The sequence below is a fragment of the Strix aluco genome, chromosome 2 (assembly GCF_031877795.1).
Source record: "Strix aluco isolate bStrAlu1 chromosome 2, bStrAlu1.hap1, whole genome shotgun sequence".
Classification (NCBI taxonomy): Eukaryota; Metazoa; Chordata; class Aves; order Strigiformes; family Strigidae; genus Strix; species Strix aluco.
In genome coordinates this window covers 129,704,877-129,731,494 of record NC_133932.1, presented here as the reverse complement: position 1 = coordinate 129,731,494, position 26,618 = coordinate 129,704,877, and the positions used below count along the sequence as shown (strand labels likewise).

The window sequence follows — 26,618 nt, the reverse complement described above, 5'->3', positions numbered from 1 at the left end:
CAAGTGAAGGAGATGCTCTTTTGCAATGGATATTCCAACTGCTATGTTGCAATACAGCAAATCTGACTGAAAAGGGAACATCAGTTAAAGGGACACCAACAAGTGCCCACTTCAACTGTAGGTGACCAAGAGATGAGAAAAAACCTGCTTGTAGGATCCCATGGACTGAGTGCTTCATGGGGTGATTTCATAGCCACATTTTTGTGCTTTGGAAATGTTTCTCTCCACTGAGTTGCTTTGCAGGAAACCAGCACACAATGACAGCTAGTGACCCATAGAGTCAGAAGGCAGGAAATAATTGCAAACTTTCCATAATTTTCCAGTAATAGGGCAAGCGTGCAGATTCTAAAAATTGGGTAATATTCAGACTGCTTCATATCCATACACTTTCAGTGACTCTAGGTTGCATTAAAGCTTTGCAAATAAAATCTAAAAGGGCTCTAAGTACTCTTTTCTGTCACATAAATGGGATAGGGCAGTGGGAGAAGCTTGGGGAATGAGTAATGCAACTAATAGCAACCTCTGGGCTGCAGGCAGGTGAAAGGGCTCTAAATAGCTGCACTGTGTTAGAGACCTGAGCCTCTCTGGGACTGTAAGCAGTGCAGAGGCAGCATCACCTTACATACCTCCCATTTAGACTTTCCTCCTTTGCCACTGAAATCTGAGTTAGGGGATACCCCTGCTTTAAACTAGAAATTGATACTGGATAAAACATGCTTCATTTGAGAACCGTGGCTCCTGTCATGAAAAACTCTTTTCATGGCACTTGCAGTGTGGGCAGTCAGGCTCTCCTGGAAGGGCCTTGAATTTTTTGTTATTATTTTCAATTTCAAGTATGTCTCTCAGCAAGGAGACAATGATAAGCACATGCATTGTGCTCCTTTATTTCTCTGTCATGAGAAACTCTTGCTTCATAAACCCTCTGGTCTCAAAAAGGGAAAAGGACTGGCTCTTTCACTTGCTTCACATTCTCTGTACTTGCTTTTAGAAAAGGACTACAATGGGGACAGACTTTTTAGCAGGGCCTGTTGCGATAGGACAAGGGGTAATGGTTTTAAACTAAAAGAGGGTAGATTCAGCCTAGATATAAGGAAGAAATTTTTTATGATGAGGGTGGTGAAACACTGGAATAGGTTGCCCAGAGAGATGGTAGATGCCCCATCCCTGGAAACATTCAAGGCCAGGTTGGACAGGGCTCTAAGCAAGCTGATTGAGTTGAAGATGTCCCTGCTCATTGCAGGGGGGTTGGACTAGATGGCCTCTAAGGGTCCCTTCCAACCTAAACTATTCTATGATTCTATGAATGATTTGAGAGCTGTGTATGACTCTCTTAGATACAAAAAGCTCAGATTCAACTCAATGCCTTGCTCCAGTTAAGTCTCCCAATATCCTACTGAGCTTAATATTTACAAAATAATAATAATACTATTTGCAAAAATTTCAATGAAATATTGGAGTCTGTTGAATCAGGGACACAGAAGCTGTGGAAACTTTTGTATGGGGTCTGCAATACAGTGTCATCCCCAGAGGCAAGTGTCACTGCTCCTGTCACTGAAGAGCAGCAGAATGGTGCATGTCCACCTTAGAGAGCCATGTATCCAGAGATCCCTGACTGTGTACAGCACAGCTCCCTGCCAGAGCACGGTGCTGTTTCTTTTCTCCTGGGCACCTCTCAGCTCTCTTCAGCTTCTTTGGTGATGCTGGGAATGGTTGTGGCACACCTGCGAGAGAGGACATGCCATAGTGGGTGTTTTTTCTTCCCAGCTAATGTGGAATTCAATGTCTGAGGGCATCTTCAAATTATCTCATGTGCAGTCTGGGTACCTTTCTACCACCTGGGTACCATAGGAGATGAACTACCATGCCCAGTCCTCACTGTATGAAGCCCCCCCAATCTCTCCTGAAAGAGAATACAGTGCAGAGGGGTTAAAAATTGCTTTCAACATTAGGCTGTATTTATTGTGTGCCATGTGATAGCTCCTACTTTATGAAGTAGACTTCTCACTCTGCAACGTCAGAGTCCAGTGAGCCCTCTCTAGGTAAGCAGATGCCAGCATGACTGGTCATACTGGCCAGAAAGGCAGCAACTTCTCTTGTTTACTGTGCTGAAAGGAGCCCTGTGCAATATGTCTGTCATAGCTATACCACAACTCTCACCCTGGGTATGGAGGTTGAGGCATGGATTTTCCAGGAGAACAACAGGCTTTGAAATTCAGCAGCATCTAGATGCTCAGGTGGGGAAGATCCAGCTTGCCATACTTCAGGGGGAAAAAAGCCCTAGAAAAAGGACTAGACAACGGCTCCCATTGGTTTTGTCACTTTGAACAGGACACATTCTTTCCTGCACCCTATACGACAGGCCGATGTTACACAGCTCAACAGCAACTAGAGTCTATTGAAATTTTGCATTTCTTTTTATAAAATGTTTTGAAATTGTTCCCAGTGTGCTGCTAACTACAAGTTACACCAAGTATTTGAGAGACAGACTGCCTCCCCACTGCAGATTCTGACAGCTATCAAGGAGACATTCAGTATCAAAATTTCTTCTGAAATGCTGAGCAACACTGAAAAGCAATAGATGAAGATTCCCAAGTCTCCTTCTCTGTGTAAATTCTTGGAAGTAAAAATGAACACTGGATATCCAAGTAATTCGTGCAAATAAACGTTATGAAAAGTGCCTGTGAAAATCAGTTTTCTAATGGACAATCCTCTTACCCATCGTTTGAATGTGTAAGGAAAACATGGCTAAGAGGGAGATGACACACCATCCAGAACATCTGCTAACACCTCACAGCAAAGAATTAGCAAATCTTTAAGCAACTTCAGTTGCTATAGAAACTGTTTCTCTAACACCAGTCTTATTATTATTTGTATCACTGAGGAAGTAACATTACTGACTTGCTTAATAAAATCAATGATCTCAGCCAGCATTAATGTATGTGTGACCAGCTCTCCAAAGAGCATAAGGGTAGGTGGGTGGGTTTCCCTGACTACAGACTCAAATTTGCAAGAGTATGAACCTGAACATTTTTTTCTCTTTTGAGCACAGAAGTCTTTCTTCCCTTCACATTCATGGTCTGCAGCATGAGATAGTGCACAATTACTTCTACCTATTTTTGTCTTTGATAATTTTTTATTAAGGAGAGCACAAGGAAAGTATGGTGGCCCACAAACACTTCATTTCTCTTCCTGCCCCTCAGTATGACAGGACAGTGATGGAATGCAAACTCTTTTCACTGAGCTATTTTTTTGATGTTTGTTTTCTTTTTCTCTGCAATATGTCCACTGAGCTTTTTAAAGCATAAACCACATTTTTGAGCCTAGGTGAATCTTTGCATAACATGAGAACTAAAGTTTTCATTAATAAAGACCACAAATTCGTCATGGCAAGACCCTAAGACTGGATGCTTTAAATGAAAGGACCAAATATTTCACACTCACAGTTAAAGAGGAGAATCTCAGGATGATGATCCTAGTCCTCAAGGACTACCCACCTTACTGGGGTTTTGAAATAACTTTAAAGAACTTGTGCTGCTCAAAGTCACTGAAATTAAACATGAATTAGGCATCTGACTTACTGAGCCATCTTAGAAATCCACCAGTTAATGCTTACGGCTCTTTCCTAACGGTACTTTGGTGGCTGTGTGCAATGCTCCATTTTAGGATGACCTGAGCAGCCTAAGGATAAACTTAGCAAGGAGTATGAACAAAAGAGCTACTGAGGCCATTTGCAGTAACATCCTTGTGAGTATCAACATGATGAGTCAGTTCTACTGTCCTTCCTCCACAGCACATTAACTCAAGATTTGTGTAACCTGTTTCATCCCAAAGGAATTCAGAGCACTCTACAAAGAGTATTTGGATAGCATCCAAAAGTAAAATGTAGCCAACTTGGGATTGGAGCACGGAAGTGCTTTAACATGCAACAATGCTAAATATAAAATCCAGCTCAGGAGAGAAGGTGGAGAATACTTGTTACTGCAGAGGGAAAGGGTGGCCAGAAAGCTGCTACTTGTACTGGAATTCAGCCAACAAAATGCAGTGCAGAATGGGATTTCTTCTACTACCTTTACATGTCTAAAAGCTGGGTGTGTAATGCCCAGCTAGACAACTCTGGCTGCCTTCTCAGACAATGGAGAAAAAGAGGCACGTCCAATAGCAACTTCTTTGAACTAGTCTATGTGGAAAATGGAAGTAGATAACGTCTCTGGAGATGCCTCTTTCTCCACTGTCTCTGTGAAGATAAAGGTGACCAACTTAAATTTACATGTCTAACTTTAAACACTTAGGAGAGATAATCTAATGTTATCTAATTATCACAGCTGGTTAGAAAGCTCTTAACTATATGTCATGCACCCTAGGTCACTGGCTTATCACCTTTCAACTGCAATGCTTTGCTGTCCTTCAAAGCCTGTAATTTTTTTGTTGATCTTCTTTATAGAAATTGCCCTGTTCCATCTCTTGTCTATGGTATCCAAGTGGTCGCCTTTCAGAGTATATGGAAATACTTCAGGATGGAATGAAATATACTGGCCAGTCTCCTCCCATCACAATATTTTAAAAATGAAAACTGCATTTTGACAAAACTGATTTTGTACAATTATTGTGTTTCATTGGAAACACTGTAGTTTCCATTAAGAAACCAAAATTAACGATTTCTTGTTGGTGAAATAATTTTTAGTGAGGTATGCTTTTGTCTAACCAGCTAAGAAATTTTGCTGTTTAACTTGTGAGAACTGATATGAATGCATCCCCAGTTAGTATACACCAAAGCACGTACACCATCCTTGCCATCTATAGGTGCAGGATGCCTCTTCTTAGAAAAAGTGATTGTAAAGTGAGTATTTGAACAAGGAGTTCTGAAGATCCTCTCTGCTACATTTAAATATCCTTAGATTTGTGGCTGGAATTGAGGGTGACCCTGCAGAGAGACCTTGTAAACTGCTGTGGTAGGAAGAGGCTCCTGAGGTCAGTCTGCTTGGCACGTTGCCAGTTCTCATAGATTCTTCCATGCTTTGACCAATCCACATGACTCATCTCCTAACTTTCAGCTCACAGCCTGAAGGAGAGTTTGAAGCCAAGAGCAGCAGGACTGAATGTTTTCCAGTCCAGGAAAAGCATGGCCAGTTAAGGTTGGCTCCCTCCACTAATCTCATCCTGACTGTGAATGACTCATCTTCTCTAGAGCATTCTATCATCTTCTTGGCATCTAGGACATTAGTAGTTAAACACGCAGGATCTAATTGCCTTTATCTAAAAGGAAAGCTCAAATGTAGACTATCAGGATTTCAGACTGATAAGGTACATTGAAACAGAGCAAGGGCCCATCTCCAGTTTGGTTTCTTCCATGCCCCAGTTCCTTCCCTTCCTTTCAAAAAGGGAAGGTTTTGGGTTTTGACATTCTGGTTTTGGATTCAAAGCTGTTCCCATTCCTCTTGGACACACTGAAGCGTGCATTTCTTGGGATCTCTGCAGTCCTATGTTTCCTTGTGGAACTGGAGCTTTCCCCTTAGCATGAGTAATTCTTACATTTGCAGGCTGTGGAAAAGGATGCTTTGACAGTTAATTTCTCTACCTCTCTGACAGAGGTGGTTTTGAAAGAATTCAGAGATGCTGTATAGAAATGGGGAGACACTACAACAACAAAGTCTTTTATGGTCACGAAATATTATCCAGGTTAATGTCTTAACACCCACCCCTCAACCACTACAACACATTCACACTTTTCATCAAAAATGAAACCTTTTGGAGTTATAAGCCAAACTCAGCAGTACTGTTGTGTTGTATGGCAGATTAATGTCAGGTGCAAACTCTGATATCCTTTGCTGAAGGCTCTGTGTGCTTTTTTCCAATAAAACACTGACTCTAATTTCTCTCTAAAAACAGTTCCTCACTTCTCATGTTATCAGAGCTACAATAGCATGAATACTGATACTTGTAACTGGTGACACTACAAGAGTCATTATTTAATACAGTCACCATGTCTTCTTGTTCACTGCTGGCTTCCAGACTATGATCTGGGGACCCTGTTCTCTACCATTTCTGGAATTAATTTAGCCATTTTATAGATTTTTCAGTTCTTCCTCATCAAAAATCACTGGTCTTTAACAGTAAAGATTATATTGCTGTCTCATTAGTTTGCATATTTTGGGGTTTGTGCCATAAATAATTATGACCCAAAATCTGGCTTTCTCTCCCCTACCTTGCAAAAACCTTTCTGTAAAAATAGCTTCGCTGGGAAATGCTTTATAGAATGGTCCCAGACACTCATTTCAGTTCGATTGCCAGACCTTGCCTAACAAATTTTGCACAAACAGTATTTGTAATGAAATAATATACTATTGATTAAAATAACAGTGTAAGACTGTCACCCTAATGAAGGCTGACTCTAGGAGTTAAACACATACAATATTACAACTCTGTTGTAAAAATTACCACTCAAAAATCTTTATTAAGAAATTATTCCATTTCCTGGAACACAAACAAGCATAGGATTCACTCTTTGTTTATCACTGTACTGTTCTGGTACTGTTACTATCAACCTAGAGCTACACAGAATCTCTGGGCTGTGATAACAGGAAAGATGTTGTTAGTAAAGTCTGTATCCCCTGTAGAGGATGATACACATCTTTCTTGGATGTGCACAAAGTGTGGAACAAAAGAGTGTGAATCCCAGAAGAGGGAAGCAGATGTTTTCCTGATCACATTGCTTTTAGCTTCTTTATTCAAGAGACTTCTCAACTGCTGAAACAATCTCATTATGCAACTTTGTTCTTTCATCCTCATTTGTATGTACCTCTTCGAGTTCAACCAGCCTCATTATAAGCCATGAGGTCAGAGAGGAAAGAATTCATGAGGCAGCATTTGAGAAGCATCTGACCAAAACTGCACAAGTCAGAACTTCAAGGGTGGCCTGAGGACCTATGCAGTGCCTTTGCTGATCAGTATCAAAAGGGCATTTTTTTTCACCATGAGCAGGGAGTATAAAACATTCCTCCATGCGTGAAAAAGAATGTATTTCCAAGAAGATCGATCTCCTTTATGGAAAGAATCACAAGAAGGAGGTTCCAATCCTTGTCTGAATTCAGCATTTTATAGCACTGCTTTCAGTCATTCATGATGTAAGGAATCTGCTTTGATGCACTGCAACTCCTACTCAGAGTCTTAGATAAAACCAGGCAGAGAAGAACCAAATTGTCCTTGCTTTTGTCCTTGAGATCTTCTTACTGCTGCTTGATACACCAGCAACCAAAGTTCTGATTTCCAAGAAAAATGAAATTTTTCATAAAGGAGTCCATCATCAGACAAAAATCATGCTTGGCAAGTGATCAGCATTTAGGATTGGAAAAACAAAGTCCGCTTTTGTAAGTTAAACACTAGCACCTGAGTCTGGCCAGTGTCCCAAGGCCATTGTTACTGTTAAATTGTTAGCATGATCCTTGGCAAGCTTCTGGTCAGACCAGCCATACAATTCCTGGCCACAGTTTAAGGGTCAGTTTGGTCAGACACCTCCTCAAGACACCAGCTGAGAGCAGCCCTGCGAAGGACTTGAGGGTACTGGTGGATGAAACTGGACTATGAGCCAGCAATGTGCACTTGCAGCTCAGAAAGCCAACTGCATCCTGGGCTGTATCAAAAGAAGTGTGGCCAGCAGGTCGAAGGGGGGGGATTCTGCCCCTCTCCTCCCCTCCATGAGACCCCACCTGCAGTGCTGTGTCCAACTCTGGGGGCATCAACATAAGAAGGACACGGACCTGCTTGAGCGGGTCCAGAGGAGGCCACAAAGATGATCAGGGGGCTGGAGCACCTTCCCTGTGAGGACAGGCTGAGAGAGTTGGGGGGGTTCAGCCTGGAGAAGAGAAGACTCCAAGGAGACCTTAGGGCAGCCTCCCAGTACTTAAAGGGGGCTACAGGAAAGATGGGGACAGACTTTTTAGTAGGGCCTGTTGCGCTAGGACAAGTGGTAATGGTTTCAAACTAAAAGAGGGTAGATTTAGATTAGATATTAGGAAGAAATTCTTTACTGTGAGGGTGGTGAGACACTGGCACAGGTTGCTCAGAGAAGTTGTGGATGCCCCCTCCCTGGAAGTGTTCAAGGCCAGGTTGGACGGGGCTTTGAGCAACCTGGTCTAGTGAAACTAGGTAATCTTTAAGGTCTCTTCCAACCCAAATCATTCTATGATTCTATGACTCAGAGAGACAAAAGGCAAGTCATTCCCATAAGGTCTTTGCAAACTGAGTTTTCACAAAACAAGAGTGGAAGAAAACTAGACTGTTGTCCCATCTGACACCAAGGTTGACTCAAGGCACAGAACAAGATCTGCTTTCATCTACATTAGAAATAGAGACAGAACCAGCTTATCTTAAATAAGCAAACACTGGTGCCAAGCTAAGAAGAGGCATAGAGGGAAAAAAGTACCTTTGTTCACCCCATGGAAAAAGGGTGCAAGGCCCAGGCTCATTCTTGCTATTGGAGATCCAGTTCATTCCTACCTCTGAGTCTGCTGATAGCCCAAGTGGCAGCTCTGGTGTGGTTGGGCTCTTTGCAATAGGCAGGGTTACACAAAAGCGTAAGTACATCCCAGAAGGCTAAGGCTCTTCTACTGTCATTCTTGTCTCAGAAATTTCACATCAGGATTGCACTGTTTGCAAATTTATATGTTTTTCTGGCCAAGAAGAGGAAACCCACATAGGTAAAGCGACAACAGCAAGACAAGTTTACTACTTGGAGGCATAGGGCCAGGCAAATGCACTATTGTTTACAGGGAGAGTTTACAACATTTGTGTCCTTACAGGCTGCAGACAGCTGTTACACTTAACTTCAAAAAAAGCCTTTCATTTTTAAGACTTACACATAGCTAAGAGGAAGGCAAGTTTTACCTTAAAAATCTGACAATGAAAACTAAAATTTTGTTAAATTAAAGTTGACCTTCTGGTTCTGAATTCACTGAAAAAACCCTTCAAACCTTCACTCAGTACTGTGATGTAACAGCACTATTTGTGTCACTCATTAAATAGTTCTAATAGTGTTAAAAGGAGAGATGAAGAGATAAGTTAGAAAACATGATCATATCTTACTTTGTTTTGAAAGGGAAATGTAGTGAGTAAGTTTCATTGATTGCCAAGTTAATCATAGCATGTTGAAAGTTGGACCCAAGGATCCACATCAGAGGTCATGACTGTTACAGCAGATGTAGCAGTTATGATGGTTGTCATGACTGAGACAAAAACGCAATTGCTTTTATCCTAGAACGTGTGTTTTCAGCCAAGAGATGGAAGTTTTGCAAAATCTTGTAGCCTTTTGTATTGTAGCCAATATGAAATTTAGAACTCTGGGTCCTGGGTTTGGAAATCCAATGCCAGGGAGCTGCATCATGAACCCAACAGGACCTGCTGCCTGCCTCACCTTCATCTTAGGCTGCAGACGATTTCTAACGTTGGGTAGGAGTCTCACTAGGTTTCTGCCAACATAAACACAGCCACCACGCTCCAAAGCATAAGGCCTGCTGTGGATTCAGTGAGAGCTAAGCCAATGAAAGTGACCTTTGAAACACAAAGATAGCAGGAAATCCCTGAATCTCACATTATTGGAAGCTGCAGGGTATGCCAAGGATTGCATGCTGGCTGTTCTTAGTCATATCCTAGGGCATCTGGTATGAGCTACTGTTAGAGACAGGATACAGGGCTAGATCAAGCCAAGTTCAATCACAAAGTTCTTGGAAAAAAAAAAATCTTGAAAAATCATAGTCAACTTTCATTATAATCCTTACAGCAGAAAAAAAGCCCCACCAATTCTTTAGCACAGTGTATCTCATGACTTCCAAGCACTAAGACCAGCACTAATGGCTGCTATGGCCATTGTGTTTTTATGCAAAATGATGTCATCCACCTTGCAGTGGGTCTGAGGAAAGACTGCAGCTCGAGGTACAAGGCTTCTTAGAGCAGGGAATAAGCAGGAGATGCAACCATATTAGTGCTGACCCTCAGATGTAGCCTTGAACTACCCTCTGACAGACAACAAGGAATGGACCCTCACCACCTGCCTTCCACACAAACAGATCTTCTCCAGCTACATCCTTCTGAACCAGCTGTGGTAAATCTGGCTTCAGTGGAAAGCACAGACAGAAAGCCTAGGGCAGAGGGCTTTTCAACATCCGTAACTGCGTTATCCCAAAGGATTTGAAGGCAAGATAATAAAAGTCCACTACCACAGTGATCCCATAGCAGCACATCTGGAGCTCAAACATTCCTCAGTAGCAGAAAATCAAGCAACTGGTAACTGGGTAGATGGGCAAGGAGAATATCCACCTTGTAGTCCCATGAAGGCTGGAGATGGTCTATATCATCAGCCCTGCCAGGGCACTGGTGATGTCGTGTAGGTCTCCTAATAGACATAAATGCTGAGGAAGGACTTTAGGTGTTAGCAGCATTATGCAAGGGCTTTGTGGAGGCCAGTGGTGCCTAGACACTTAAGTCTACTCTTTCAGGATCAGTTAGCCAAGTTAACTACAGCATCTGAAGAAATAACATGGGGGCACCTGTGCTGGTGAATTTGTGATTTGCCCTTGGAGAACTGCTGAAACAGAGGCGGCTTGTTTTGTAGCAGGCTTTGCTCGTTGGAGAGCACATAAGACCTGACTTGATATGTCTGTGGGTGAAAGTACTGGGAAGGGATTAGGCAAAGAGAAATCAGGTATAAAACAAGCACAAAGAAAACCAAATTCAGCAGAGCTACTTTCCTTCTTCCATTTTAAGAAACTGAGTGCTTGATCTCCTGATGCCTTCTGTGCTCTGCCATATGGCCCAGGCTGACAGAAAGTTTCTGTTTCCCTGGTCAACCCTGTTAATAAGCACTGATGGGAAAGCAAAGGGGAGTGAAATTATGACAGCTTAATGAGGCTTCTACGACATGGTTTGCTGGCATGTGGAGGTGCCTCTTGCAGAGTCTCAGGCTGCATGCTCAGCATCTGCCAGCAAGCAACTAAGGCCAGCATTCACAACAGAGACTGGAGCTCGGGGACAGGGTGTCTGTCAACACCTCTGGCCACTTGGAGCCACTAAGCTGCATTCTATGATGAAACTACAGGAGGAGTGAATGGAGTAAGACAGATAAGGGACTGGTCTCCAGTTTCTATACCAGTTTAGGAGAAAAAGAGGAGGAAAGAGATTTCCAGTGTAGTTTGGTTTGAAAGAGAGAAGATCAAAGAATACTGTTACTGTAGAGGCTGGGCTGAAGCTCTGCAGAGGTCAGAGAACATGCCCCAGCACAACTCATCTCCCATCACATTTTGATTTTGACCTTGATTTGCTCATATAGGCAAGCTCCAGAAATTCTGTGTGTTACTCCAATTATGATCCTTGGACACTTTAGGTGAATATTTATTCCAGCCTACAAAAATGTACCAGTTCAAGAATAAGACTGACTTGCCCTTTGCCACGGTAACTGAGGAGAAGGAAAACTGAAGCAGAGTATTTTCCCATACAAAGCATATTACTCATTGTGAGAAAACCAGCAATTTGTCAGGCTGCTTCATTCAGTCATAGGCTAGGCTCAACGGGTCAAATTCTGCATGTAGTTGCCTCCCAAGAGGAGCAAAATGCATAGCATGGAGCTCTTGTTAAAGAGCTCAGTCATTTCATGTGTTTTAGGTGAAGGAGCAATGAATGGAGATTTAGGCAGCAGGAAAATGCAGAAATTTATCCAGCTGTTTCAGAAAGGACTTTTCTTTCTAAAATTGCCCAGAAGTCACACTTTATTTCAAAGTACTGTAAGTGCTAACTCTGAAGCCTCTGACACACTCCTCCTTTCATTACTAGGTGGCTATTATGAGACCAGGAGCCCTTTCTGCTGACTGTAGGGGTCTCCAGCTATAGAAATTTGACATCTGTTTGATATTACTATTCCATTAGAAGAGTAAACCTTCACTCCCCTCACTTTCTTGTGGGCTCTGACACATTCCACTTCAGTTACAAATGTCCCTTGAGCCAGCAGTGATTTGACAGGGTGGGAGGTACTCCTGCAGAGGAACTGACAAATGGTTTCCATGAGAAGTTGAAGTACCCTCAGGAAGCAGACAGAATTCCTGCATGAACATCAAGCTGAAAAGGAAACCCCCAAATTGCAAGAGATTTGTGGCAACCCAAAAGGTTCCTCCCCAAATATCTGAATTTGCATGTGACATTACAGACTTGCATAAGAAACCACAGCAGACCGAAGATCACAGCAGTTTGTACTCACAGGTTTCCTCACACGTGGAAGCAGGCTACAATAAAGCAGCATGTTCTTGACCTTCTGAACAATTTCTGCTTCCTTTCGTAACAGAAGCGAGAGCTCCTACTGGGTTGCATCCAGTCATTCCAGTGGAAATTTGAGACCAAATGAATCTGTTCCATGTAAGTCTGCCAAACCCAGGTTGATAGCAGGATTATTCACCAGCCCAGAGCTCACAAAGGATCACACTCCAACAATACTTTTAAGTATGCTGGTGGTCAGGATGATAACATAGGGTAACAGGTCCTTTCACTCAAGGATCTTCAAATACTTTACAGATGTGAATGGAGAAGTGCAAAGTGAAATTTCCCAGCTCCACTTTGCAGGGAACTTTTGGGGGGCTTACCATGTTCAAGTGATTCATCCTGGCTAAACGAAATAGAAAAGCTGGGACAGGAGCCCCAGGAACTTGATTCCCAGTGCTTGGATGAAAGCATTAGACATGACATCACCTCCTCACAAGATAAGAGTTCATTGTTTCATGGCTGAGTGTCTTCTCCCTTCAATGTGGAGATTACCTCATGTAAACTAAACACAGGAAAATAACAGCCAATCCTTCCTCTCCAGCAGCAAGCACAGAAAAGGCAAATTGTCTTTCTGGCCCTGTCACTGACATCGCAGGAGTAGTGGGTGCAATGAACTTTGCATTTAACACCACAAGCATAAATCTCAGAGCCAAATTTACAACGGCTGAGACCATCATCTGAGTTCTCATTCTATTGTTCCCATTCTATCATCAACACCAACACTGCAATGCTGCTGTGGCCTCCTGGCCAGAAGGAAGTGGGATAGTTTCCTTGAAGGATTAATTAGTGACTACAATAAAAACAAACAAAAACCCCACAAATCAACCCTGACAGCTGTTAAATCTTTTCTACTTGTAGAGCCTCTTGTGATTTCCTAGTTGTGTTTTACCAGTTTTCTAGCCTTCAAGAATTTCTTCCCCCTAGATAACCCACAAGTGTCTAACATAATACTACACTGTAATCAACTGACATTTCAGTCAAGCTTTCTTACCAAATACAAAGAAGGACAAACCAGAGCACAAACACAAAATTCTCTTCCCTGCAGTCACCCTTAGGTATTTTTAATCCAACAGTAAGGCAGTATTACTGTGTTCACATTCACAGATACAGGGGCTATATCACTGGCTGATAGCAAGTATCTTTACACAGTAAGTGGGCAATTGCAGCTGGGCGGGTTGATGTGCTGGCTGTCTGTCATATGGGACGTGTCTACACCATGTCTACTGGCAGAAGTAGGGAGGTGATAGTCCCCCTGTACTCTGCACTGGTGAGGCCACACCTGGAGTATCGTGTCCAGTTTGAGCACCTCAATACAAGAGAGATATCGAGGTGCTGGAGCGAGTGCAGAGGAGGGCAACGAAGCTGGGGAAGGGCCTGGAGAATAAATCCTATGAGGAGGGATTGAGGGAGCTGGGACTGTTCAGTTTGAGGAAGAGAAGGCTGAGGGGAGACCTCATCACTCTCTACACCTACCTGAAAGGACATTGTATAGAGGTTGGTGCGGGTCTCTTCTCACAGGTGATTAGTGACAGAACAAGGGGGAACGGCTTTAAACTGCAACAGGGGAGGTTTAGAATGGACATTAGGAAAAAAATTTTCACAGAAAGAGCGGTTGGACAGTGGAATAGGCTGCCCAGGGAGGGGATGGAGTCACCATCCCTGGATGTATTTAAGGGTCGTTTAGATGAGATGCTGGGGGATATGGTGTAGGGGAGAACTTTGCAGAGTAGGGCTGATGGTTGGACTTGATGATCTAAAGGGTTTTTTCCAACCTGAGTGATTCTATGATTCTATGATTCTATGCTGCTGAAAAGCAAAGGAGAGACTCCTGTCCTAACAGCAGCACTGCATGCCACAAATCAACACTTGCTGAAATTCTCCATGTTGCACTCATCCCTCTCAAAACGTGGCTCATCAGCTGTGACTGAATGGTCCCCAGCATTTCATCGCCTATTTCCTACATCCCTCCACCCACAGCCAGCTGGGCAGTCAGACCATATGTAAAGATATGCTTCTCAGTGGATGGGTAGGTGTTGTCATTAGACACTGGACATGATGCCTCCTACCTCAAAGGAGACAGGATGAACTGAGAGCTGATGACACAGGTACCACCCACTCCCTTCTATTTATGCAGGAACACACACACACACATACAGCTGGCTGGAGACACAGAAAGAGGGAAGATCAAACATAGCTCCTTCAGCTGTGAAGAAAAGACCCTACAACATACAGACAGGCAGCAATCTATTAATCAGGCACAGACTGCAGCTCTCTACCACTCCTTATTAATGTCATCTGCTGCTTTAGGAAAGACAGAAAAAGCTGCTTAGGAGCTTGGGGCTTTCCAAATATTTTTTATTTTTTCCTTAACAGTTTTCACTTTCCTTCTTATGGCAACCTCTCCAGATAGTCATAGAGATTTCAGTACATTTTCTTTTTTTCAGAAAGAGGAACTCAATGCAGTGCAAGAGGTACAGATACAGTGCTGAGGTGGTGGTTCTGCTCTTCCCATATCAAACTCCCTGGTACATCAGAGACCCTCTATCCCAGCTAGTAAGTAAGAATGGAAATATGCACTTGGTCTGTCCCACTGTTAAAAAGACAACGCTTATAATCCCAGCCTTCTCACTCCACAGACTTAAATGCCAGCAGGGAAGATCCTATTTTTAACAAAGTGATAGACAGGCAGTCTGCACACTCACACAGACATCACCATGTGGTGTAACATGCCATTTCCATTTAGATGATTTCCTTCACAATGGTGAAAGCTAGAAACTTCCTTTACAAAATGTAAACAAACCAAAATTTAGATTCTGCCTATGCTGAATGAGGCTCATAAATACATGATGGAGGCCAGATACAGCCCACAGGGCATACGCTTGACACCTCTGGCCTATATGGACAGGAAATGGTTATAAATAGTCAGTCCCATTTCAGTTCTCTGAAGACAAATATTTTTGACACAGAGTGCTCAAGCACAAAGAGTCATTTGTAGACCACCCAGGAGACTTGCATTTAAATACCTTTCTTTGCTTGGATGATCAATTATACTAATGTTTATTTCACGAGTTGCAACATTTGTTCTTAAATGGAAGCAGCCCAGAGGAGCCATGTATATAATCCCACTTACTTGTTGGTAACTGCCTGCATAAACTCATCAATCAGTTCGTCGTACTGTTTCCCACGAACTCTCTTGTGTTTCAGTCCAATATAGAGTGGATCACTCAGGAGAGCCTAGGACACAAAACAGTTCTGTTGACATCTTCTCTTCCATGGATGGACAGAGATTTATGTCCCAGCCTACCCAAAAAGTTTGTCTGTTGTAGTCATATTATTTTTACTTACTATGCAGTGAAGGCCAGGTCACACAGCTCTTCCTCAGCAGAAAGCATTTCAATAAGAAGCTATAGAATTTCTTTTTGTGTAAATAAAGTTGGAGGGATGTAATACTTCTTGACTGCCATGGGAATTTGAGCTCTGCATCCCCAGAACAGCTCTACCAAGACTCTCTGACAAAGTGACTCACTCCTAGTGAGTAAAACTGACCTTGTGTGGGGAGTGCTTACTGTTCAATCAGTTCTTAATTTTGCACTGAAGTTTCCAGGAAAGCTGTTGTCCATAACCAGTGCTTTGAGACATGGAGATCACCTGGAGTAACCTGAAATGACATCTGTCATATTGACCTTTAGGTGCCAGCTCTGAGCTAACCAGAACCAGTGATGAGATGCCAAAATGTTCCCAACTCTTGTACCTACCTTGCACTCACTTCCAGTTATCTGCACGTGTCAAGGCAAGGTATTTTCATAAACCAGAATACTTGTATTTTTTGGCTCCCATTGGGAATAAAAAACCAGGCCATTCCTCCAACCAGTTCAGCAGGTGTTAAGTCAGGACACCTAAGCCACCTAAAAAGCATTGGGTCAGCATGGAAACAGCACATATTTTGGGGAAAGTCACAGGACAAACAGTGGCAGGAGACAGGTGGGCCAACACCTCTGTGAGTCATTGCAAAGCAACTCTACTTCCCTTCCATTTTCAGGAACTGAATCATCCACATGAGAAGGGGATGAGCCATCACAAACCCATTGTCCTGCAGCCATATGGGCCCTAAATATTGGCAGGTATGCTAAAATTAGATCTGTTTTTACAGCCACAGCTGTTTTCCCTTAGAAGGAAAGATGAAAGAGGTTTTCCTCTGAGTTTGATACATTAACTCTTCAGGGCCATGAAACAGAAAGCAGACCCGTTTGCATTACTTCACTGATTGCTCCTATAGTGCCATGTGCTCTGGGGCTGGTTCATGGAGTGTAACATTCTCCCATGTCAAGCTGAGAAATTCTAAGCTCTGAAAAAAGACTGATTTGCTGAAAGAGTATATAAAGTATTACGGACTGTCAGAAAGACAAGCTGGGAATTGATGCTAAAAATATAATACGACTGCCTCAGGTAGAATTTATTCCATTCTACCTTAGGTTCCTGTGTTAGCAACACAGTCACCATATATTAATAGGCAGAGATGAACAGGATGAATGCCTATAAGATGTGTCTTATTTCTGCACTGATAAATGAATTTATTCATGGGGCAGAATGCTCCTAGGATGTGGTTAGGGTTCTGTTAAGCTGGGTTTATGCACATGAGAAAGCCATTAAATAAATAAACAAATTATTTATATTGTGAGGAAATAAATTGTTCATGTTGCTGGAAAACAGCAAATTCCATATCTTAATCCCAGATGAAGAAATTGCCTCCACAGAGAAGTTCCTGGACACATAAGTTACACTTGATCTTGGGCAGAACAAAGTGCCCAAGACTGACTCTGGGAGTCTCTTTTTCTGAGACCATCTGACCCTTGGAGATGCCTAAAAATCATTGGTGAGACTTCGGATTTTAGTGTCTCCTGGATGCTGAGATAGAAACAGATAGTCATGCATGGTCAGAAGCTTCCCATGGGAAAGGAAGCACTTTCACTCAGGTCCCTCTGGAGGGAAACTCCAGCTGGGGGGCTCAGAGCACTCAGTGGTGTGCAGACCAGCATGGAGGAGAAGGAAGAGATGAAGGAGCCAAAGTCAAGGTCAATGCTCTGTTGACTGGAAACTCCAAGAAGTGAGAGATTGAGAATTAATTCCTGCTTTAGCCTCAGAGGGTCCAAACTTGGAGTTCCCACTTTCCGGGAAAGACCGTGGATCAGTCTGAGATGAGCACACCTATATTCCATCAGTCTATGACAGGCCTCTGTGCGAAAGGGATGAAATAACCCTGGGACCAGAGACCAAAGATTTAATTGGGAATCTCATCCCAGATGTCAACTATGGCCATTGATTTTGCTTTCTTTCATTCTTTTCAAGTGTCCAGTGCGAGACACTTGGGCCTGGAGTGAAAGAGGTGCAGAAAATCTAGCTTTCCAGTGAGCATAGGCATGTCAGAAAATGTTGGTACTCATTTGTCTTCATACACCATCTCAAAGCTCTTATACCCCAGATTTATTATTTCTCCTAAGAAACATGTGTTTGGTTTACTTGGGGTCAAGTGAGGCACAAGTACATTTTACAAAAATGGACAAACCTGGGACATCACAAATAACTATAGGATATTAATTTTTAAAAAGACATCCTCACAGATGTCCATTCTGGCATTGCTAAAACTGTTGCACTTTGGCCTTTCTGAGCCAGAGTCATAAGGCAAAAATCTGCAAACAGATGGAGTCCTGTTGTCTGGTTATCATGCGCAGTACAGTGTGCAATCTGACAAAACACTGAAATTAATCATTCCCAAACCACCCACCAGGGATTCTCCATTTTCTGGAATACAGTCACCTCTATGCAGACATGAGTATCTGCCTGTTTTCTCACATCTACCAGAGGAAGAATAAATCCGGGACTTCCTGTAAAAAATCTTTCAACTCACCTTGCCACGCTGAAAGTTGAAGCTGACCCTTCAGCTCCAACTGGCAACACTCTGAGTCTTCTCACCAGGGAACCATGAAGCTATTTAGTGTTTATTTCAGTTCCCCGTAAAAGCAAAAGTTTCTTGAGCATCAACAGAATGAAACCTGCCCACTTGCCTGCAGTGCTGGTCTAGCCATCATCTCATCTTGGATGTCTCTGGCTTTGCCTGCACATTTAGGGAAGTGGCCTCAGCTAAGCATTAATCTGAACTCTTTCTCCCCCCGTCAGACTTACAAAAAACTGTCTTACCTCATTGTCTGTGCCAACATCCAGCAGGACAGGGAGACACTGTTGTGGGTGAACTCCACCACAAGCTGTGTACAAAGCAAGCTTCCCGACTGGGATACCCATGCCGTAACTTCCTAGATCTCCTAAACCAAGAATCCTCTCTCCATCTGTCACCACGATAGCCTAGGAGGATCAAAACAGACTGTTGCATGGTGTTGCCAAGGCTCTAGAAGCAAAACCAGCTCCATTGTCCACACCGGTGCCATTATGCAGTTGCATTGTGCGATGGATATTTGCTCCTTCTACATGACACCATGCTAATTAGCTGTTAGTGGTAGAGGGCTGTTCATTTTGGGGGATAGAGATAATGTGGTTGATGGGTAGCTGCTTACAGTGTGGGAGAGCAGCAGTAGCAGAGCCCAACCAGCATTTTTGTGCATCCTCAGCTGTATAACAAGAATCATCACGAAAGAGATCTGGCCTTGATTTTTTCCTCTGTTCTGGAAAAAGAGATCTGTACAAAAGTGTTTGTGCTTATGAACTGTATATGTGGAAGTAACAAGCTCATGTCTTCACACTGTTGTAGAGTAGCTGTGGAGTAGCCAACATCAGATAACCAAAACAAAACTCATTGTAACTGGGTCCCATTGTCTCTGGTGCCTCTGACTGTAAGGCAGGCAGACAGAAGCCATCAGCACAGGCAGCAGCATGGACTGTGGAGAGGCTCCCACTCTGTGTATTTAATATTAGATGTTTTTTCCCACCCAGTTGGGAGTTAAAAAATTGCCTTTTAACTCTCTGTGCAACTGGCCTTCTGCATTTCAGCAATACTGTAATGTGCTACCTCACCAAAATCTCTGATCCATAATTTTAGGTTTTTCTTATTATTGTATCATTTATTTGTGACAAGAAGGGAAATAAAAGCCTGCTTAATGTTGTTCAAATTAGAAGCCTAAAGTTGAGCTGTTCAACCCACACCATGCATCATTGAGATCTTAGAAGGCAAATGACAAAGCAGATCTGACTAAAATTCACAATTTTTAGGTTAACTACTGTGTATCGGTTTTGTCCCCAGGGTCAGGCACTTTTTGGGGCAGTTCTGAAATCTAGTAAGAACAGGAATAGACTGGAGTCCAGTCCCACTGAGGGAGAAAATCTGTAAATACAATAATAAACTTCAACTTTCAGCACTGTCCCAGCACTTCAGAGAACAGAGAGCTCACATCAAATGGTTTATCAGACAATTAAGTGCACAGTTTAGCTTGGATTTCAGAGAAGACTGCATAGAAGTTCTTTATCTGATGATCTGCAAAGTTAAGGCTAAACTTAGGACATGTGTGTGCTTTAGTGAGAAATAAGAGAATGGGAGATTAGAAACATCTCAATAGATGGAATTCCTGGGGGAGGGGGGAGAATAATAAAGATTTATTGGTTTATTGTTGTGATGGAGAAGCATTTTGTTGTTTAGGAATGAAATAAACCTCTTGCTGTACTTTACTCTTTCAGGAAGAATTGTACTCATCTGTTTCAGTGTCCTTTCTTATTCAACATAAACTATATACACATCCCAAGGCTATTTTTTCCCTCAACCTAAACCCCTGTTTGCAACAGCAGAGCAGAATTACATTACATTGCATAGGTCAGGAATAAGCCTGAGGAGAAACTACAGACACAGAGGACATGTGCACCTGTTCTGCCTTTTACAACTATTTTGCCCTCTAGCAAAAGAAAAACCTCTGGTAGTTTGAGGCATGATACATTCCGGGGTTGTAATGCACATACTAATAGTGACAACCAAAATGTAATATGGATTATTTTGAAATGGTCCTCCTGTATGTAGAATAGTTGTTGTTGTGCTGTGCCACTGTCTTGTCACTGAGAGTTAGAATTCCTAGAAGAGATCCTTCAATGAAAAATCTATTAAAACTAAAAGGTCTATACACCTATCCTTAGGCTAGAGGTAGGACAAACCCTGACATGGGAAATTCAGCCATGGCAGTGATACACTTATCCACCTCCATCTTTGAACATTTTCCTATTTGTTTTTCCTTCTGAGTCAATGCGAAGTGTTAGCAATGGGCAAGTCCCTTTTTGGGTGGGCTCCATCTGTTTCTGGGTGTGCGCTCGCTTCTTTACTACGCCCAGAGGAGGCAGTTGGGACTGGAAGGCAGTAATGGGAATAGGGAAAGCAGCAAGCACATGCACTGCTACAGGTTTATCCTGAAGCTGATGAAAAGTATATGAGAAGAAGTTAAAATCCTAACTATGCAGAGAGTATTATTTTTTTTTAATAATTAAGTTATAATGAATCAAAGTATTTCTCTGGAGCACAGATCCCCTTTCATCCAAACAAATAAGCATTCTCAGGCAAGCCTAAAAACTTCTCGATATCCATCAGAGAGAGAAAATTTCTTCAGCCTCAGAATTGCTGCACTCTATAGATGCAAAAGCTCCTCAAGGTAACACTGAAAAATATAGGAGAACAGAAAATACAGCATGGGAGACATTCACTGTTGTCTGTATCAGAGAGAGGAAACCAGGTTCACATTTGTTTGTGGCTCTTCAGATTTGAAAAACATCAGAAAAAAAGGCACAAAGTTTCAGTGGGTACCTGATATACAAGCACATTAATGTTTTTAATCGCTCATGTTCATGTGATCAGACTCAACAAACAGGACATTAATCTCTGCTTGAGCAGGACAGACCTTTCTAACTGAACCACTGGTTTAACAATTAGGAACCTGTTTTCAGCTTCCAGCTGTGCTACAAATTTTGATGACTCTAGTCAAGTCTTTGGCTAAAGGTTAGGTGTGCAGTTTAAGCCAATCCTCTAACTGGTTTCTAAACTTCTTTGATAGCTGATGGGGAGAGACAGAAACCTCCAGAGTGCATCTCCTCCCTCCAGCAGCTGTTTTGGGAAGGGATAAAAGGGGTATTTCTCTTTGAAGATGCTCATCTTCCTCTTCATTGATCACTGCAAAAGTACTCACAAGCTGAGATTGGGGACTGAGTCTTCAGGCAGCTGATGTTAACTGAGACAACTCAGGACCACAGGCTGTATCCAGTGAGCCTCTGCAGATAGCTAGCCCAGTTTTGCAATTCATAAGTAGGAGATATCTGGCCCAGCAGAGTGATCTAGAGCACCACGCTGATCTCCAAGCTGCTGAGGCAATGCAGAGAGGCAAGTGCTGCTGTTGGCATTCCCACTTCTCTGTTTGCACAAGATCAACATTTCCAGGATGAATTGATACTCTGCCTTGAGTGCACCAACAGAAAACGCTACACGGAAGGATGAGTCTGAACAGGCCTGTATAGCAGTAATCCTAACGGGGATTCAAGATGCTGAGTGCACTTCTTGGGGTGAGCATCCTATGGAAGGATGGAGGGAAGTAGGGTAGGAAGGCCAGTCCAGTAGCTTGAAGGGCAGCATACTCGTCTAGGAATAGGAGATATGGTTTCTACATTACTCTCACTTTGAGGTGGTTTGAACCCATAGCTGTCATTCCCCAGGATGACACTATACCACAACACTACCCTGTATGATTCTCTGCATTCCTCCTACTCTAGTTGGGCCATCATACAGAAGAGTACAAGATTAAGGAACCAGAGAGAAAATTAGCAAGGGGAGACACTGATGAGGACTATCAACATTTTATCCAATGTTTCTTCATGGCAGGATTCATTAGCAACCCTGGAAGAGACACAAAAACCCCACACTCCCACATGAGTATGTTCAGAAATGGCTTCTTTCATTTGTTCTGCTTCTGGCACTCTGATTCTCTCAGAGCAGCCCAGCTTCAACAGGAGGGGTGGAGGTCGGGCACATCAGAGCTTGGCTGAGGCTTTGCTAAGCTAAGCAGAGCACCTTCCAGCCCTTCCAGGCAGAGGATCCAGTCCTACAATGCAAATTTCCCATTTCCACAGTAAATGCTGTTGCCATGAAGCTCTAAGGAGCTACAAAGCAAAAGGTGGGGCAGCATCTCCAGGTATTTCTTCACTGTCTTTAATGGGACTTACTCTTGTTGGTGCTCAGTACGGTCCAAGCCTTTTAAAAAAAATGGGTTCCTCCAGGGACTTAGGTGGAGTCCAGGTGCTTCACTACTTATCTCAAAATCTCAAGTGTTCCAGTGCCTACCAGTTCAGGCATGAAGTCTTGTACAAACACACAGGGAACCCTGTGGTCCAAACCAGCGATACTGATGAAATTAGCTGTCTTTGTAGTCTGGCAAACCTGGAAAGTAGATAGTCTGAATCTCTTCCATGGATGACTGCCCTTCCTATGGTCTGTTTTGGGTGCCAGAGGGGGCTGTTTCAACAACAATCTCTAATCTTTCTGTGCCAGTTTCTCCATCTGCAAAAACATATCTATTAGCCATAATGAGTTCTGCTCACAGTCCTGAGTCAGAAACAAATGGAAATATTGAGACCTTTGGACAGAGCAAGGACAAAATATCTAGTTTGCATCTGTTCCCCATGGTTCCAAAGACAAGGGTAGAGAAATATGATTACATTTTCTGGAAACACATCAAATTCTTTTTTTTTCCCTTAAAAATGGAAAATGCTTGCAAGATTTTCTCAGCTGCCAAACCTTTGTTCCTGTAAGAAACAGCTAACTGATAGGGGACTGAACCTCTGTCAATAGCCAGGGAAATTCCCAGGCACATGTACTTGCAGACTAATGGAAGGAGGTGACTGGCAAGACCTGTCTTAAGTAAGTGTTGACTTTATTTCATGCCAGGGACTTGCCCAGCCCTGAGCTCTAGTGAAAAACACTTCACAAGATCACTTTTTGGGTGGAGTGTCAGTAATATTTTCAGCTGCTGGATATCAAACATTATGTGCAGTTGCCAGTGTTCTGGATGCTGCACGGCTCATTAGATTTGGGAAGGAGTCCTACGAGCAAGTCGGTCACGGAGATATCTTAAAGAGATATCTTAAAGGTATATCTAGCAAGTTGTGAGTTAGCTACAGAATTCTTCAACATACAAAACTTACTTCTTTGCTGGGGCCTCTATTTTGTACAAATTTATTATCATGCATGCTCTTTTTTATTGCGCAAGGTCCTGCTACCTTTGATAAAGATGTTCTTGACCACATACACATATTACAGAGTCTCTGAAGTCCAACTACTAGCCAAACTCTCTGAGGAAGGGAATATTTCCTAGCTTGTCCTTTTAAATAGGCAATTCTGTAAATAATGCCAAGCAGTTCCGTTCAATAACCCATTTTCCACCCAATTCTCTGCAATTTCCCAGTCCACAGACAACATGACACATACCTTAATATCTTCTTCAGGCCAAGAGTTTAGCATTGTTGCAATATGGCCTTTGTCATGGATGGTGATAAACAACCCCCTAAGAATAGAAAAAAAAAAGAAGAAAAATAAGCCTTGTCATAAAATTAAGAACTCCAAGATAAAATAAAACAGGTGAAACTTGAAAATGCAGGGAAATGAGCTACTGAGCACAAAACCAGGCTATTCACTGGCATGGAAACAAGACCTCAAGGGATTGCTAATAACAAGTTTAGTTCTCATTTCAAAACCCCAAAGGCTCAAGATTTTTAATGGCAACTTCAGTCAATAGCCACTGGTGATACACATTTCACCTTTGTGAAATATCTCTGTGTCAGAGAGCAAACTCTGCTTTAGTGCAGAAGAGCTTTCTAGTTAAAATAATTCTGATAAATGCAGGGGAGGCTGATGGTTTTACCGTATATCTTATTGCAGATGCTTTCCAGGGGAGCTTATTGCTGGCAGTTCAAACAGTGAAAGCATAATCCTTCTCACTCAACTACCAATGTCAATGATGTGGATGGCTATTGCAGAGCCAGACATTTTGGATCCCCTCTCTAGTCAACAGAGCTCCAACTGGATTTGATTAGATCAATATTTGCCATGGCATTTGCTTTGACCAAGCCAAACCTGCCCTTGCAACACTGTTTTTTCCCCTGAATATCTGACCCCAGTTTTTGACTTGCATTCACCAAATGAAAACCACCAAAAATTATGAGAAGTGAAACAGAAAATTAAACGTTTGGATAAAACCTCAGTGTGAAGTATTTCCATGGACAATAGCATACCTGATTGTACTAAGGCTAATCACTTCTCAACACAAAGGTCTTCAAGGTTTAAATGAAAATGACTTCTTTAATAAAATTAGGAACTGGAAGACAGCATTCTTGAAACATGTTTGAGACTTGTAGCTTATTTTTTTCCTTTCAGCTGTTGTTATCAAAAATAGTATCCTTAGCAAGGATTCTTCCCATATCCAGGACAGTAGTATTCCCACTGACTGATCTCTGCTCAGATATTTTGGGATTTTTTGAAGCTCCTTTTAGGCAGCATTAAGCCCAAAGCAACAACCTCCTCCATATCTGTGACAGGGGAAATTGCTTACGTTGCTCACAGTGCTCTCTAATCAGCACAAATCAAGGGCTCTAACTCGATGACTCCTCTTAGTAGGTGGAGGCACGCATTTTCCTTGCCTTGTTATCTGCTCACAAAAGCAGGAGCTGTAATGGTGATTAATATCAGCCGGTACAACAGAGAAATGCATTTTTGCTGCTTACATCTCTCTACTATTGCTCAGCCCCAGTAAGTTCAGATCAGCTCATGCTTTGGAGGTCTAATGTGAAATACTAGCTAGAAGAAAGTCTCATTTTTAGAGGAGATTGAAAACAATTTCCACTGAGTGATAAATAATCAAACATAATTGGGCTACTCTCTACAGCAAGGATTTCTCTCACAAGACTCTTCTAGGGGGCAGATATCTTCCCACAGTTAACTGTGGGAATCCTAATGAAAAAGCCCTTTACTTTGAAAAGAAGAAATATAAAAATGCTTACTTCAACACTGATCAAGTTGCAATCACACAGAAAGATCAGAAATACAAAAAAATAAAAAAAAAGGAAAGTAGTGGTTCATTTATTCAGCGTAATTCTTTAAAACTGTGCCCAGTAACCAACAAACTAATCACATACACACGGGCTATCTCAAAGGCAGTATTCACAGATGTTAATCTTCATAAAAAGGGGTACTGTACTGCTTCCATCTACATTTACAAAATAAGTTATTAACCAGAAATTAAAAGCATAAATTAGTAACATCATTTCAGATACTTCAAGTTATGACTTGCTTTTAAAAAGAATGCTATTGTTTTAACGTAACATTTTCCATACATAATAAGGACATCTATTGCTTAAGTGTCTAGCTGCATGTCTCATACATTCACGTCTCTTCAGCGTCGAAGGGAGTTCACCAGCTATTTAACCTTTGAAAGACATTCAGTGCTCGCCGGACAAGCTGAAACCCAACTGTCTACCCACCACTGGCCCTGTGGCTTGATGAATTGCTAGTTGTTTCACACAAAGTGGAGAGGGCAGATACCCACTGCCTCTGAAGAGCTCCTGACTCTGACCGTTGTCTCGGGAGGGCAGTAGGCTGGTTTCCAATCTCTGCTCTGGATCTGGCAGTAGGGAGAGTTCAGCCTGGGTCTTCCAAAATCTGATGACTGCTCTCATTATGTTACTTGGGAGAAGGGCTCTCACGGCTATCACCATGGCATGTTTTGCCTGAGGAAGGACTGGTTTGGCTTAGATAGCCAGGTTGGTGGCTGAGAACCAAGCACAGAGAGGCACCCCTCTCAGAATTTGTGTTTCCTTCTGTAATATTATGTTTATTTGATGTTAAGCAGGCCCTCCCATCGAGTATGCTGACTTCTGTGGATCCTTTCCAGAAAATAAAATGGCTATGACACACGTTCATTCTCCCTTCAGGCCATGCCATTGACTAGATCCCTAGTCCTAGCTGCTTATTTCTGCTGTCACATGCATGCAGCAATTCAGGTGAAAAATTGCTCCTTACTTTACTCCAGGCAAAATCAGATGGCTTAATTTAGATTAACAGTTAACACATTAGTGACACTACCAGCTTTAGAAGGGAAACATTCAGGAGCAGACATGGTGATCCACCTGGGGAAAGTGAACTCTCGCTGATACAGCCACATCAGGAATTGGGCACATATCTAAGCAAGCCTTCTATTTCCCTCATGCTGAATCTGAGAGCCAAGGGCCCAGTTTCAGCAAAACACAAAAGTTTTTCATGCCTTTAGGCACTCAGCTGGAGCACGTTCCTGAACTTGGTCCAG

The 26,618-nt window shown here is 42.5% G+C and overlaps 1 protein-coding gene across 5 annotated transcripts in view; it reads right to left on the bottom strand.

Moving 5' to 3' along the window:
* Positions 1-26,618, bottom strand: part of ME3 (malic enzyme 3) — a 128,955-nt gene that overhangs the window by 18,008 nt on the left and 84,329 nt on the right. For 4 of the 5 annotated variants that reach the window (XM_074816311.1, XM_074816313.1, XM_074816315.1 and 1 more), the window contains exons 4-6: positions 23,750-23,825; positions 18,493-18,654; positions 15,428-15,531 (exon numbers count right to left, since the gene is read on the bottom strand). In XM_074816311.1, coding sequence (XP_074672412.1) covers positions 15,428-15,531; positions 18,493-18,654; positions 23,750-23,825 — 342 coding nt within the window. The remainder of the gene's footprint in view (positions 1-15,427; positions 15,532-18,492; positions 18,655-23,749; positions 23,826-26,618) is intronic. The other variant, XM_074816314.1, reaches the window with a different exon arrangement.